The sequence below is a fragment of the Cornus florida genome, unplaced genomic scaffold (assembly GCF_030987335.1).
Source record: "Cornus florida cultivar Cherokee Brave unplaced genomic scaffold, ASM3098733v1 CherokeeBrave_3.0.0_Hap2_Chr11, whole genome shotgun sequence".
NCBI lineage: Eukaryota > Viridiplantae > Streptophyta > Magnoliopsida > Cornales > Cornaceae > Cornus > Cornus florida.
This window is the reverse complement of record NW_026775581.1, coordinates 70,213,631-70,230,882: the sequence shown is the minus strand read 5'-3', so window position 1 is coordinate 70,230,882 and position 17,252 is coordinate 70,213,631. Positions and strand designations below refer to the sequence as shown.

Sequence of the window (17,252 nt, the reverse complement as noted above, 5' to 3'; positions counted from 1 at the left end):
TAGTCTGCCGTGTGCTTGGGTCCTGGTAAAGTCTTTTTGGAAAGACATTTGTTTTTGTAATTATTTTTTCTCTGGATTATGAAAATTCAACTCCATTACATTAGTATATTTTATTTTATTTTTTTATTTTGTGCAATTTTTTTTTTCGGTTAAGTATTTTGTTTGTGTATGTTAAGGACAATATTGTTTCTTTCATCATAAATTTAGAGTCAAGCTGTTTTTCAACCCCACCTCTCTCTCTCTCTCTCTCTCTCTCTCGCACACGCACACGCACACGCACACGCGCCCACACACATGTACACCACGGGTCTATGAATTGGGGGCTCATGTGGCCGGCATTTCCTTAACAAATTAACTTCACCATTCGCTGTCATGGTTAAATTTGTATTGTACATATACTCCTATATACTTAGTACAAATGGGTATATCCTAATGCAACTTCTCTGATCTCTAGCTATCTCTGTAGAGGTGTAGTGTTTTGAGAAATCTGTTGTTAATATATATATATATATATATATATATATATACACATACTTTCTCTATCTGCGGAGATATGATCATATGATGGTGAAGAAAAACATGAGAGTTGACAACAAGAGATAGAAGATCTTATTCTTATTAGGGGTGACAAAGGAAGCAAAGGCTATGGCAACCCATTTCACTGATCAGCTGTAATGATGGGCGGCATGTGGGTAGGACTCAGATGCCTCTCTCTCTCTCACACACACACACACACGCACGCACACAGTAACAACTGTAGACAGACTAATATATATATGTGTGAAAAGACAAAATCCTAGGAACAACTTGCTTGTGCTATCTTCTCTTCTGAAACTTTGGCTAGCCTGCCAACATCTTTTAAATTCCAAACCTCCCACTACTTGTTCTCTCTCTCTCTCTCTCTCTCTCTCTATATATATATATATATGTATCTATATGTGTGTGTTCAAAGTACACACTGCCTATATGTTACTAATAATAAATTTAATCTATATCTGCAGCTATTTATAATGTCATATTAATTATATGAATGTGTGTGTGTATATATATATATATATATAGATATATAAGAACAATGCAGTTAATTAGTTACATAAAATGGAGGTACTTGAGCATAGGTTCATAGGAGGTTAATTTGTTGAAAATAATCATGTAGCAAATTATTTGAACTTATATTAATCTTCTATGGTATTAGTTCAGGAGTCTAGACAATAAAATTACTGATCACTACTGGACAAATGCCCCTCCTAGGGGTATATTAGTCAATTACAATACAGCCCCGCGTACAGCTGGCTAATTCTTGATCTATTGTGCTTCATTGGCCTGGTCTTTTACTTCTGTGCATGCATATGTAATCAAGTTGTAGAAGATTTGAACTCTTTAAACTACGAATTTTTTGTCATGTATTACAACTTATCATGAGGTCCACCTCTAGCCTCCATGATTTTATTTGAATATACTTCTAATATCGACTAGGATCCTCTCTTGTGTATTGAATCGTCTCGTGCGTGAAAGATGTCGGAACCAATGCCAAAGAGTGCAAATTACCCTACATAGAGCGGGTCCACTTTACGTGTGGGTCCACCTCGATCACCTTTTTTTTTTCCAATGCAGTGGACAGGTGCATAAGAGAAAATTCAAATTAGACTATTAATGGTATATGTACCCACACCAAAATAACTTTATCAATCCTACATTACATATGCATATGATGAACCTTCAAGCTTCAATTGATTCATATTACATGGATACAAGAATTGGTGGTTAAAGTAATTGGATCCACTGTCACTTTCAATTAATACTTAGGGCCATATGATTGAGGATATGGAATGATTAAGGTATAGTACTAGCTAATTGAAACCAAGTATATAAATCTATTTTAGCAGCTAAAAGTGAACTAAAAAGTTAAAAAACAATAGTAATGGTTATGATTAAAACTATGATTAATAGAAATCTTTGTAGAAAGAGAGTGCTACACTGCCAAAGATGCTCACACTCTCACTGCAGTTTCCTGAAACTTTCCAGAGCGCATGGAATAGCATGAGCAACCAAAAGGAGGTCAGAGCTTTCCCCCACTTAAATAAAAAAAATGTACAAAAATACATATAATATTATATATTGTAATAATAATAACAAATTGAAATTATTAATTCAGATTAAAATATTGCTTCTGAAATCTCATGCTCCCCATCTGCAAAAATATACTCTTACAGCCCCACCAAACTGACCTAAAAGCCTTATCTTTTCCAAAACCCCATTAGTACTGCTGCATCTCTTTTCAACAGTTGAAACTATATATATATATATATATATATATATATATTTTAATAAGTTCCTCTTTTTTCTCATACATTACATGTTCAAGTACTACTACTACAAGTATTTGTGTTGCATAACAAGTTAGACCATCTATTCTCTTCCTTTATATTTATATACATATATATATAAGCATATCTTCCAACAAACAATATACAAAGAATCAAGATTTGATCTTCCATGGCAGGCTTGGCAGCTCAAGGTATAGCAAATTGAATTTCTTCATCATCTCTGTTGTAAAAAGTCTTCAATTGTGAAAGATATATATATGGTTCATGTCTTTTAATTGTATATATACCATATTTGAGTTTAGAATTTTTTTGGGGTTGTCTTTATTATAGTGGTGGACAAAATGTGGTTGCTAAAACTGACGTTAGCAATGGCTGTATTTGTTTGATGATCACAGTTTTCATGAAATGAATTAAAGATAGTGGTTAGATCAGCTGGTACCAGATTGTACAGAAGCTGATAAAAAGCTGAGGTTATTCGCTCCAAGTTTTTGTTTTGTTATCTGCATACAAAGGAACTGAACCCCAAAATTCTTCTGGTCTGTTTGGCTCTGCGCCGCCGGATTTATAATTCCGGTGGGTGTTAACCGGAGATTAATTTGGCCGGTACATATCGGTATGTCTTACACTCTTAATACTCTATTTGGTGCAATATTAATAAAACTTCTTGATGGCTTGCATGATGAATTCGTTTACTTTGAAACTTCTCCTCTTTCTGTCACAAATTTGACATGGGCTTAAAGATAGTAGATTTATATATACATACATGCATATATATGTGTGTGTCTGTGTGTGTGTCATTTTTTCTTGATTTGATTCATATTCCTGTCAGGTAGTGAAGTATCATTTTATCTTGCTTGGAGACCTAGTATTGTTCATATTTAAAGTTCAATCAATCAATGGATAGTTTGGGTTGGGAGGGCTCACCTTTAATGACCAACACATCATCCTTATGGAGCAATCAGCTGCAACATGAAATTGAAGAAAGCTTCATAGTGTCCAACTCAAATTGCTATAGCAAGATGGTCCTGCCAGAAGAGCATCTCTTTCAACCAGTACTCCCAGAGCTCCAAAAACCCGAGCCATCTCAAGTTAATCCGAATTCTCTAAGCGTAAGCCAAATGGTTCAGCAGCTGGCACCAGGACTGGCTTCCACAAATGTTGTTTCAAACTTGAAATTGTTGCGGTGCCACGAAGCTACAGGAGTAGCTACCAATACATTTCCTGCAAAATCAGTAGCCGGCACGAGTTGGGGACAAGCTCTAACTACTTCTGCTGAGATCAGGCCTCACACCATGAATCCACTGACTAGTCTGATGGCTGATTTTGGCATGCCGGGACAGTCGAGAATTGGGGTTTCGAGGACTACATGCTCCATGGATTCCCTTGATTGCTTATTGTCAGCAACCAACAGCAACACAGACACAGTAGCTGAAGATGATGGGATTTCTATGATGTTGTCTGATTGCAAGAACTTGTGGAGCTTTGGTTCAGTTGATGGTGTTTCATCAGGAGAGTCCATAAGCAATGGCTCTAAAGACAATGAAACAGTCTCTCAATCTTCTTCTGATCATCAATATATCCGTCAGGACCAATCCACGGCCCCTAAGTCGTCTAATGCTATCAAGCGAAGCAATGATGAAATTCAACTCAAAACTGGTGGAAACTATGGTTACTTTGATCTTCTTCAATCAGATTCCTCAGCTACAGAAGGTGGGTTCAAGCTCATTTCAGAGAATATCCCACCAAAATCAAAAAAACCCAAGTGGGAGAAGTGTCCGAATTCATCAAACATCAATTTTCAACAGGCGAGTTCGTCGGTGTCTTCAGCTGAGGAGCCTGATTCAGAGGCCATAGCACACATGAAGGAGATGATTTATCGAGCCGCGGTGTTTAGGCCTGTGAATTTTGGTGTGGAGGTGATGGAGAAGCCCAAGAGGAAGAATGTTAAGATATCAACTGACCCACAAACTGTGGCTGCAAGACAAAGGAGGGAGAAGATAAGTGAGAGGATTAGAGTTTTGCAGAGGCTGGTCCCTGGTGGGAGCAAGATGGACACAGCATCAATGCTTGATGAGGCTGCAAATTATCTCAAGTTCCTCAGGTCACAAGTCAAGGCACTAGAAACCCTAGGCCACAAACTTGATTTAGTGAACTGTCCCACTCCAAACCTTCCCTTCTCTTCACTACCATTCAACCACTCATTTCCCATGCAAATAACCCAATTTCCACCTCAAAACCCTAATCCAATCCAACACCCTAAGAGTTGAAGATTTTCTTTTTTCTTTTTAACCAAAATAGAAAAAAAAAAAAAAAAATTAATATTTGATCATCTCCTTTAAACCCACAAAGAAACCCTAACCCTTGATCCATAATCATACTCATCATCATTTCATCATCAAGGATCAACATCCAAATCCCATTTTATTGCCTAAAAATCCCCAACCCATATCATAATCTCCATCATTACAACTTCTTGTGATCAAGTAATTGATAACTTCTCTTAATTATGATCATAATGATGACACCCACCATCAAGAACACTGCCATGTATCCACTACTGTTTTTGCTGCCTCCACCCTATATAATTGTCTACTGACTTTATGAGAGAACATTGTATAAAGTGGGAGTAGCAAAAAGAAAAGGGTGAGAATAGTCATCCTTTACAAAACCTTTTTCATAGGAAAAAGCCCTAGTAATTATAACACCTATGATTAAGATGAAGGGCTAGAAAGTCATTATCACTTTTATCTTGCTTACGAGTTGTTTAATGCCATTGATCTGTGTACTTAAAGCTGATCACATTTCTTGAAGATCTTTATGGTTTTTTTTTTTTTTTTTACTTTATTTATTTTTAATGTAGCATGTTAGCTAACCAATGCAAGGGACATTCTCTTCACAACTGTGTGCCATAGTCAGTGCCCTTGTCTCCTTGATTCAATCCAAAGCGTGCCCTTGAAAATCACCCCAAACCTTATTGCTAAGCACATGTTTAGCATTCTTCTTTTTGGGCAGATGAGTTATTTTTAGGTTATAGGGGTATCCAATCGGGTATTCAGAACTTTGCTCCGATTAAATTTCAGGGATATCGTGCAAAGCGTTCAGTACTTCATATGAATCTGATTGAGCAGTGAGTTTTGTGACAACCAATGTGCAATATGTTCATATGGATTGTGTGCTGTTGTGCTTGATGATGTGGGTTGATCATGAATTTTGACATTTGGTTTTTTTTTTTTTTTTTGACTTTGTGGTGTAAGGATTGAAAAGTGCCTGGGATTGGATCAAAGAGGGCTTTCGTGTGGGTTGGGATTATTTCTAAATTTAGAAATTCTGTTGTGAAAAGCACCCGGATCTCTCGTCTTTCCTTCGAGTTGTGACAACAGATTATTAAATGTTTCCAAACAAACAATATAGCGTGTGTGCACAAAATCATTATATACGACGTGCATTCATACTTGGTTGGCTCTCACACGTAGAAGACTTGACTTTATGGTTGCGATAGATGTGGTCATGTATATATATATATATGGACCCTATTTGTTCTCTTGTTGAAGAAGACAGCTATGTAACCTCTCGACTTTTCTATCTAGTACCCCAATCCAGGAAAATATATGATTACTCTAGGTAGCGAACTATAGTACTTCCAGACTTGTAATAATCATGTTTTTTTAGTAATAGAAAATAACTATTTATCAATAACTAGGGTTATTATCATTTCGAATTGCTTTGCTTGCTAGTTGCTATGTATAATGTATATAGATGGGAGGCTAATGCTACAAGGAGGGTGCATTTGTTTAGTTTACCCATTGCGGTAGTATTACATTATTTCTAGAAATAATAGAAAATAACTATTCACTATATTGCAGTAGGGTAGTACGGAATTTGTTACTTAATTAAATAGTGATGAACGTTAATTTGTTCAATTTTTGTGATTGATTAATTTACTCATAATTATATATGATCAATCAAATCTCTAAAGTCATAAAAATAAATATTGTAAAGTAAATAAAGTAAAGTAGATTTTAAAAGATGATACCGAGTTTTTAGCGAAGAAATCCTGATTGTTGGAAATCAACAAGTCGTATATGAAAGAACCTTAGAGACTGTTGTTTCGAGCAAAACGATCCACTATAGTTGAAGTAAAGTACAATGGACTCTGACTCAGGCTAACACCCTTTCGCTTTACCGAAAACTAATACTGACTCTCTTGGCTTTGTAACTCTCTCATTCAATAGCTCTCGACTTCAAGTTTATTCTTGATCTCTGTGGAAGGATAGTTGGTAGATCAATCGACACTCCACGAATGTCTTGATCACTACAAAGTGTGATTGAAACCTCCTCTTTCTTTAAATCTGAATTTTGTGAAAGCTTGTTGAAAATCTGTAATTCTAACCAACTTGTAATCTGATGTAAACTCTGAAGATTCTGTGTTTATAATTTAAAGAATATCACCCTAATCACTCTTGTGTTCAAGTATGTGCTCTAAAAAATATACACTTAGATTTTTCTAAAGAAAATTCTTTAAAAACTTTAGTGATGAGTAAATGATGAAAATTCTTATTTTTCCGATTAAAGCAATCAATTTCCCTTTTAAGGTTAGAGATAGATGTTATATATATATATATATATATATATATATATATATTAGAGATCTTGAAATTCAGAGAAAGAATACGAGAATTAAAATTATATTCGATATGTTCACTGATGGTGTTACATCCAATTTATAGAATAGAATCTAGCTAAAATAGGTAACTAATTACCTACCAATTAGCCCTAAATCAGGGGGTAAATAATTCAATCATACGGTTCTACTATAAGAGACAAAATCTCAACACTCCCCCTCAAGTTGGTGTATAGATGTTACACATGCCCAACTTGTCTAAAAATTTTGAAAACACTTGATTTGAGACTGCTTTGGTGAGAATGTCGGCTAGTTGATCCTCAGATCGAATCTTAGGCAACTCCACAATTTTCCCATCCAACTTCTCCTTAATGGAGAATCTGTCTATTTCGACATGTTTTGTACGATCATGTTGAACTGGATTATAGGCAATATCACATGCTGCTTTATTGTCACAATATAGTCGAATAGGTTACCGAGGTAGGTAACCCAAATCCCGCAAGAGAAGTCTTAGCCATGATGTTTCACAAAGTGCAAGCACCATACCTCTGAATTTAGCTTCTGCACTCGAGCGAGCAACAATATTTTGTTTCTTGCTTCTCTATGTAACAAGGTTACCTCCTACAAAAGTAAAGTAACCAGAAGTAGATCGCCTATCATCTATAGCTCCAGCCCAGTCAGCATCAGTATATGCATCTATGTTTTGATAACTAGCATTTTTAATAAAAAAAATTCCTTTTTCCAGGAGCAGATTTCAAATATCTCAAAATGCGCATAACTGCATTCATATGTTGCTCTCCAGAATCATGCATAAACTAGCTAACAATGCTCAATGTGTAAGCCAGATCTGGTCTCATGTGTTGTAAATACATCAATCTCCCTACAAGTCTTTGGTATCTTCCTTTATTAATAGGTACTTAGTTGGATTCAACACATAACTTCAGTCCTTCTTCTACTGGTGTCTCAGCTGGTTCATGTTGTCATGCCAGTCTTTTGTAATAGATCTAAGACATATTTTCTTTGAGATAGAAAGATTCCTTTATTAGATTGAGATACTTCGATCCCAAGAAAATATCTCAAAAGACCTAGATCTTTCATTTCGAATTCTTTGGACAAGTACTTCTTGAGAGCCTTCATTTCTTCAGGATCATTCCCTGTAACCACCATGTCATCTACATATACAATGAGTGCAGTGATCATACCCTGTTGTTTCTTCAGAAATAACGTGTGGTTTGAATTGCTCTGATGATAGCCAAAGGCTATCATAAACTTTATGAATCTTCCAAACCATGCTCTAGGAGATTGTTTCAACGCATATAATGATTTCTTTAACCTGTAGACCTCCCGACTATACTTTTCGGGTATCATACATCCTGGTGGGAGATCCATGTAGACTTCTTCAGATAATTCACCATGCAGATAGACGTTCTTCACATCGAATTGTTGCAATGGCCAATCCAAGTTCGCAGCTAAAGACAATAAAACTCGAACTGTGTTGATTTTGGTTACAGGTGTGAACGTCTCGATCTGTGTAATCGATTCCATAGGTTTGGGCGTAACCTTTTGCCACCAATCTTGCTTTAAAGCCTTCAACTATGTCATTGGCTTTATACTTCACAGTGTAAATCCATCGACATCCAACTAGTTTCTTTTCTGGTGGAGGATCAATGAGTTCCTAAGTTTCATTTTTCTATAAAGATTTCATCTCGTCGTTCATAGCTGCTTTCCACCTAGGGTCAGCTAAGGCTTCCTACACACTGTTAGGAGTAGATACAGTAGATAATTGATTTACAAATGACAAATTTGATTCTGACAAACGATGGTTCGACACATAATTGCTCATAGGATACTTAACTTTACTAGAAAGTTTGGGTTCATATGTGGGTTTAGGAATACCTCTAGTGTGATGCGGTGGTAATTGTTTTCTGAGTGGCTCAGGCACTAAATTAGGAACATCCTCAGCAGTTGATTGGTTTGATATATCAGTTATGAGGGACTCGAACTTGGATGACGATGGGGTTGGCGCCATACTTTCCATATCTGGGCATTTATCACCACTGTGATCCAAACTTATACCACTTGAATCCAATTCGCCCGATTCCTGATTGGTTGGTCTAACTTGTGAGTCATCAACACTAGAATCCCCGTCCTCAAAAGTGTGATAATCATAATCTAGGGTTTGAATTTCGTTCTGGTACTTCCCCTGAAGTTCAAACGCAAAGGAAAATACATCGAGTCTTCATGGAAGACAACATCCATTGTGATAAACATTCGTCTATTTTTTCGCTTTGCAACCCCGTTCTACTCGGGTATATTGGAACAAGTGGTTTGATGAATAGTTCCATGTGCTTCCAAATATTGCTGAAGGTCAAAACTCTGAAATTCTCCATCATTGTCGTTACGGAGAACCTGAACATGTGTATTGTATTGAGTTTCAACCATTTTATGAACAATAAGTTCACTTCACCTTTGGACTTCATCAAGCACAACCAGGTCATCTTGGTACAGTCATCAATATAAGTAACAAACCAATGGGATCCACCTAAAGTAGTGACTTTGGACAGACCCCAAACATCAGAATGTATAATCATAAAAGGAAGTGGACTTTTATGCAAACATAATGGATACGAAACACGGTGGCTCTTTGCTAGTTCACAAATATCACAGCTAAAACTAGAAACATCAAATTTTGAAAACAAACTAGGAAATAATTTTTTCAGATAACTAAAGGAAGCATGCCCCAGACGTCGATGCCACAGACAGATTTCAGATTTCTTTTTCTCCCCCTCAGAACCATCCACTGTTAATGCTTGTCGGAACTTTTGGACATCAAGTCTAAGTAATACAGTTTCCCTCGCCTAATACCACAACCAATCGTCTACTTTGTTTGGATGTCCTTAAACACAAAAAAAATCAAGCAAAAAAAAATTAGGCCAAAAGATAAAGTTGTGGTTATTTGGGAAACTGACAAAAGATTAGAATCTAAAGATGGAACAACTAAAACAGAATCTAAATGCAGATTATCAGTGAGTGTCAAAGATCCGTCCCCAATAACTAGGGTCGAAGTCCCATTGATAGTAGAAACAAATTTGTGTGAGGATGAATTAAGAGGTGAGACCTATCTAGAATCAAATGTCATATGATCTGTGGCACCAGAATCAATTATCCATGCTCTATTAGCAACAGGTGTAGAAATATTGAAAACCATACCACCATTATCTATTGTCTCAACAACTGCTGCAGTGAAGGTCTTCGTTGAATTATTCTTCCAACGGTGATGATCCCACCATTCCGGATATCCCACAAGTTTGAAACAGCGACTTTTGGTATGACTAGTCTGGTTGCAATGAGTGCATTTGTAAGTAGACTTGTCTGCTACAGATTCAATGTTTTTTTCACTTATTTTTTTTGTATATATATATATATATATATATAAATGAAAAACAATAGATCCAAACTAGCATCTGATATTGTTGATGTTGTAGAAGAAAAAGAATATTTTATGGACAAATACTTCACCACGACGGCAGATTCAGATCTGGCGACGGCAGATTGCTGACAACGGTTCGTCTATGGAAAACAGCGGTTCGGCGGTTCTGGGATACTGGCAGTTCGTCGTAGTCATTTAGAGAGCAGCGACGGCTATGGATACCAGCGGTTCGGTAGTTGAGGACTGCAGATCCGGCGATGGCTATGGACAGCGAAGAAGATCCGGCGACGACTATGGACGGTGCAGCGGTTTGGTTCGGCAGATCGCCTGCAGATCGCGGGTAGCGTCGTCGTTTAGGGATGGTATGGTTCTATGATGTTTCCATTTTTCGCCATTTTTCATTTTCCTAAAATTTTGTTAATGCAATGGGCATTTTCGTCTTTTCACATCTTGCGTACTGGACATTGTGGAGTGTGCCGGTTGCATCCGGGAGTTTTTTGGGGTATTTCATTGAGTTCAGGACTCTTTAAAATGCAAGGGTGGTCATTTTGGCATTTTTCAATATTTCGGGCCGGACAGTCCCACACGGGACCCGTTACAGGAATTGTTGTGTACGGGAATTTTAGTTGGATCCATTTGCATCATATTTATTTTATTTAATGTGTTTTATGTGATTGTGAATAAAATGTATATATATGTGTGTGTGTGTGGGGGGGGGGGGGGGGAGGGGGTGTAAAATGAAAACGAAAATAAAGGGAAAAGAAATTATTTTTCTAGGTGGGACCCACTACCACTTTAAGTGGTCATGAGACCACATTTTTTGTCTCCATTTTTCTCTTCCTCTCCCGCTGGTCTCTCTCACCCTCCTAATTTCTTTTTCTTTTTCCTTTTTCATCAAGGCTTTAAACCTTGATTTCTTTCTCATCTTTGAGAGATTTTTGATGCCGTCTGCGCCAAATTGAAGATCACAGCGAGATTTACGAATTGATCAGAACAATTCCTTGTTTAGTGCACTCTAGGAAATTTGAGTTCTAGGGCAAATTTGGGGGTTGTTGTTTGTCTTGAGGTAGGGGTCTCTAATTCCCAATTTCTTATTCCTTCGTGAGTTGTTCTTCAATAATTATTATCAAACATGTTTAATTTGAGTTGATTGCCTTTTAAATGATGTATATGTTGTGTATGAATAACATGATTATGTGTATTAATTGACTTGTATGAAGAACATGCTTAAGTGTCAAATTTTCATGCCTATGATGCTTATTAATTTGTTAGAAATTGTTATAAGGAAGCATTCTAATTGTCTAATATTAATTTCCCCATTCTCATAGCATTACAAAAGGCATGTGATATGCATTCAAAGCATTGAACATGAAAAAGGGTAAAATGATTTGAAAAGGATGAAAGAAAGGATTTGGGGGAGAATTTTGATAAAACAATTTTTGAGAAACCCCGGTCGCCGCAGAGTCACCAAAGGGCTGCGGTATTAATATAATCTAGAGGGAATTAGGGAAATCACCCTAGCGTGGTTGAGCTAGCTGGGCCCCAAATGATGTCGCGGGGGTACCAAGGGTCAGGGACAGTAGCCAACCCTTCTCTCGTGTCACTGAGGAGTTACCAAATGTAATATCCCTAATTTTAAAAGGATAGTCTCAGTATTTATTTATTTGTTTTAAATGTATTTTTAATTATTTAATTGATTATTTGACTAATTGCTTATGTGTAATTAAATTAAGTGTTACTTGATTATTTAGATTATGTGTCTATTATTTGGATTATGTGTCTATGTGTTATTTGTATTTGTCTATGTGTTATTTATTTAATTAGACTATGTGCTTAAATGGTGTTTTGATTAATTGATTAAATGTTTTATTTTATTTTATTTTATGGTTATGGTTAGTAGTAATTGGCCAACCAATTAGGTCACATAGATTACTTGGATAGGAGGTTTGATGGTTATAGATAATTACCCATGGATAGTTGTAAATGTATATATATAGATATATATGTGTATACATATATAAAATGAAAGTAATGTATTAATTACTTTTATGGAAACTTTAGTGTTAGTATTTAATCTGATGTATATATTTTATATATTTATATAATAAAGATATACGTATATTTTATACGTATCATGTTTTAGGTTACCTTATAATATTATGGTAACTTAAGTATTATTAGATAATCCGCTAATAAATAATGGGGATGTATATAATTTATTTATTTAATAAGGATATATAAATTATATACGTAACATATTTTACGTTACCTTTTTATATTTTAAAATTTTATTTTCTTTATTAAGTTGACTTGGAATGAAATTAGGATTAGGGTTCATTTTTTTTAGCCTATATATACATAAATATAAGTCTGTAGAAAGCTTAAAAAATATAGTACATGATTTTATTTTAGAGAGAAAGAGTTAGAGAGAGAAGGAGGAAGAGGAAGGAATGATGAGAAAATCCTTTAGAGAGAAGATCAAGGAAGAAGAGGTTTAACTTTCGATCCGAAAGTTTAAGGTAAGTTCTTCTTCTATCTCTCTCCCTTTGATTTGTGTTTCTATACATGCATAGGAGATTTCAGGATTTTTAATCATATAAAATTTAATAATTATGCATGTTTAATTGGATTAGAACATAGGTTTATGAATTTGGTTTATATTTGTTCTTGTAGTATGAATAGTTAAACAAACGAATGGATTTAATCTTTTATATTGTTATAGCAATTGAGATTAAATGTGTAGGATGAATTGGATATGGAGAATGCTTATTCGATGGTATATTAATATATCATTATGTATAAGATTCGGTTTGTGTAGGATATATGATATAGGAAGCTTAAATAAATAATAAGTTATTCATATTTTGTAATAACTTGATATCATATTATCATGGTTATTTCTGAATTTGTTTGATGCATTTTCTTAATTGGTACATCAATTGTTGGATGGTGTTGTTTAATGCACCGGTATGGGACGGTGGCATTCTAGGGATAGATTAACTTATCAGTTAAGTCCTACCTATTTTGTATAAGGGAATAGATTAACTAAAACGTTAAGTCGTACTTATATTCAAGTAAGGTTAGCTGAACAAGTTGAATGACTTATAGAGGATTTCTTGTAGAGGATTAATTTATACTGGATAAGATGGTGACTGGATTATATATATATACTTTTGGTGCCATGATATGAGTTTGAGTTTCAGGATCAGTGGTTAGGGCGCGTATGTCGCCAGGGATGTGTAGCTAGATATAGTGGAGTTATGTGCCCTGGTATGTTTAGGTACTCATGCCCACTATATGTGCGTTTTGCATGTTGTCTACTATTCAGGTTGAGGCAACCTTATAGTCTAGTGATGTTCCTTTAGTGTGTATTTATATATATATACGGACTACTATTTATTGTTGGATTGACTAGGATATATACGTGTATTGAATCTCTGCTTTGACTGTAGTAGAGTAGAACTTGTTTGTGGGTCTGACCCACCATTATTTTTTAGGTGTTCATCAGGAGTAGACGTTGTTCGTGCTGAGTAGGGATCAGTCTACTTTACTCTTCCAGATTTTTCTATATAGGAGTTTCTTTTACGTTTCAGTTTTCTAATATAGATAGTTATTGCTATCACTTATTCTATTTTGGATTTTTTTAGGGGTCCACACAGTACGGATTCCCGAATTATATTAATGGAGGAGTAATTGTATCAGAATGATTTTATTATTAATGAAAATTTATTAAGGATTTTTTTTATTGGATTATTCTTTTAGTTTTTTTTTTCAGCATTTTTATTTATTCTTATTTATCCTCTTGTATTCTGTGTTTGATTATTGCCGATTTGTTTTTGATATCCTTGGGTATTCGGGCATGGGCCTGGCCAACCCGCATTCAGAAATCTAGGGGTATCATGGTTGGTATTAGAGAACTCCAAGTTTAAGTGTCCTTAGGAGTGTTTTTCGTTATGTGACTTCCGCTTTGCGTCTCTTAAAACTTATTAGGATTCGTTGTACTCTATTTTCGGTTCGTTAGGAGGAACTGATGTCAATTAGATTTTGTAGTTATAGAATGGTTGGTATTAGGAGGAGGATTGGGTTCAAGGCGAAAGCAATAAAGACCCAAACGAATAAAGGAGTACGTTATCGATTTATTTGCCAGAAGGCAGAATTTGAGATCGAATGTTGAGTGGCTTTACTTTAAAAGTATAAGCCAAGGAAGGATGTAGGTGTACGTGATAGGTCACCGCATATTAGGGCCAACACGACTTCAGGTGATCTCAAAAAGGAGACACGCGAGGAATAGGAGTCCGAAGAGGATCCTAATGGAGGAGATTTTAACGTATCCAAGAAAGAGGATACTAAATCTTGAAGATAAATGATCGCATGAGGGTGATCTTATTTACTGGTAGTATAGTGAATGATATTATAGAATTGGGGTTGATCAATATACAAATAGTTAAGCTTCCTTATCATCTCTAAAAGAGGTAGATAAAAAAAGTACTCTTCTGGAGTTTGGGGATCTGATGGAGTTTTTATCAAAATGAAACGAATGATTTTGGATCACATACAGGAGAGCATTAGTATTATGTTGTGACGTTCTAATTCGCTTTATAAAGCCAAGTTAGACAGTTTATAATCCGTGTATAAAGAGGATAAGGGTTAAGCCATTGGTATTTGCTTAGGCAAACATATGTTGCTTTTAAGTTATGTTTAAAGGATCTGTTTTGAGGTTGGATGATTACCTACAAAACTATAAAAGGAAATTGTGAAATAATCTGGTAAGGTTGATTTCAAAGGAGAATTTCTTTTCTGGAAAGAACAATGTCTGATGAACACTGAAAAGTGCGTATTTAAACCCCTTAAGCTTAGGCATTCTAGTACCTTTATCTATCTTACTTTACCGTTTTAGATTGATTTCGTATTATTTCCATTTTCAGGCGCTTATCTCGAAAATAAGCTAACTCAGCCAAATAAGAGCTTAATTGAAGTAATTCTGGGATTGAACAAAGAAAGGAACAAAGTGGAGGAAGAAAGAAGCAAAATGAAGCAAAACAGCAAGTTCGATCAATCCAAGTCCAAGGTTCGATCGATTGAACATTGATCGATCTTAGCACTTCAAGATAGATCCAAGCCTTGACCCAAAGCACTTAAGTCCAAAAGTTCGATCGATCCAATATCATTCTTTGATCGATCGAACACCTTTATCCTTATCCAAATGATTGATACTATCCATAGCTGTACCACCCACCAACCACTTTTGTCCTTTTCCCATAAATATCTCCTATAAATATTTCGGATTTGTCTTTTTCCAAAAAGCTCAGCCAGTTGGATCGATCCAGCCTAAGTTCGATCGATCTCACTTACTTTCGATCGATCTCAGTTACTTTCGATCGATCGAACTTCCTCTAGTGCAAAAAAGTTAAAATTCTATCCTATTGAAAGTTGTCCTTTATCCAATCATTAGGGAATATTGTGTGCACGACCCTAGCTCATTTGGTGTGTCATTTTGACCTACCTATATAAGGATAAAGATTGCTTTTTCAAAGGGGGATAAACATTTTTTTGATATCATCTCTTGGAGAGGAAGTTTAGAGGAAGAAGAAGGCTAGAGACACCATTAGAGATCTTCATCAACAAGGAGCAAACATCTTCCATGGAGTTAGCCCTTGAGGGTTGGAGTATCTTCACCATGAGTGGCTAGACATCCTCTTGGGGCTAGAGTTAGCCCCAAGCATGCTTTCTATATCTTAATCTTGTGTATTATTGAGGGATTAGTATTGTAATTAATGTTTTGACACTTTGATATATATAGATCTTGTTTAATCAATGATTTATGTGGTTTAATGCTTCCAATTGATCATTTCATTCTATCCATATGTCTATGTATGTTAGAATAGATGTTCATGTGCTTATTTCTAGATTTTGTGTTGTTGATGCATGTGTATGTGTATTGATGTCATAAATTTAGAGGTTGTCAAAACATAGTGCTTAAAGGAATGTTCTTGTGATTCTCTAGATGGTTCATGCTCACATCTTGATGGATTGTGTTTCCTTCTTAGCTAAATTAGTTTAATTTCAATGGCTTAATTGTAGTTTAGTGGTAGTATAATATTAGATGGGAAGACAATCCATGCTAGTTGTTTGATACTCCATACTTCTGAATACAAGTAGTATATGTCTCTAATCTTGTGTTGTATTTGGATTGTAAGCCTAATGAAAAAGGACCAATGATTTGCTAGATATGTTGTGCTTTTCACATACTATTTAGACAATATATACTTAATTGCTAGATATATTGTGCTTTTCACATGTTGGTTAGACAATGTATACTTAATTAGTCATCCTTGCTTGTTGAATCAACCAAATACATACACACCAATATTGCAACATCTTAATTGCCCTCATTAATCACTTGCCAATAATATAGAAATGCATTGCTTGGTGGTGATCTCTAAACCCTAAGACTCTTCTCTCTCTCTTACTTAATCTCCATTGCATTTAATTACTTAGTTTAATTTTTTTACTCTTTAATCAACCTACCAACCAATTGTTTGATCACTCGACCTACTAACCCTAATAGCGATTCCACAATCAACTTCGACTCCAATCCCTTAGGATGATCCCTACTCGCCCTAGCTATATTTATAGTGAAAGGTAGTAGTGGCTTTTACAAATGTAAAACTTGACCCTTGCCTAAATTGCACACTCTTAAGCTTATGGTAGGACGATGACCATAGTTTTTTACGCTATTGCCGGGGATTAGGCAACGTCGCAGTTGTGGAATCAATTAGGAATTAGTACTTTTTTGATCGAGTCTTTACTTATTTCATTTTTCTTTTGGTTACTTATTGTGTTTGTTCATATTTGACAAGGAGCATTGAGCAAG

At 35.6% G+C, this 17,252-nt stretch overlaps 1 protein-coding gene across 3 annotated transcripts; it reads left to right on the top strand.

The window, feature by feature from the left end:
• The first annotated feature begins 603 nt into the window (after positions 1 to 603).
• LOC132282373 (transcription factor bHLH87) lies at positions 604 to 5,137 on the top strand. Of its 3 annotated transcripts, none has more exons than XM_059784031.1 (2): positions 604 to 692; positions 2,723 to 5,137. In XM_059784031.1, exon 2 carries the CDS (start codon positions 3,224 to 3,226, stop codon positions 4,592 to 4,594), a length of 1,371 nt encoding a protein of 456 aa, XP_059640014.1. In that variant the 5' UTR covers positions 604 to 692; positions 2,723 to 3,223; the 3' UTR covers positions 4,595 to 5,137. The 3 variants fall into 3 exon arrangements, with proteins under 3 accessions (XP_059640014.1, XP_059640012.1, XP_059640013.1); XM_059784029.1 differs by lacking the exon at positions 604 to 692 and adding an exon at positions 1,594 to 2,518; XM_059784030.1 differs by lacking the exon at positions 604 to 692 and having other exon boundaries at positions 1,594 to 2,940; positions 3,157 to 5,137.
• Positions 5,138 to 17,252: the final 12,115 nt, after the last annotated feature.

Coding starts and splice junctions, on each gene's coding strand:
- LOC132282373 (XM_059784031.1), top strand. CDS start 3,224: ATGGATAGTTTGGGTTGGGAGGGCTCACCTTTAATGACCAACACATCA.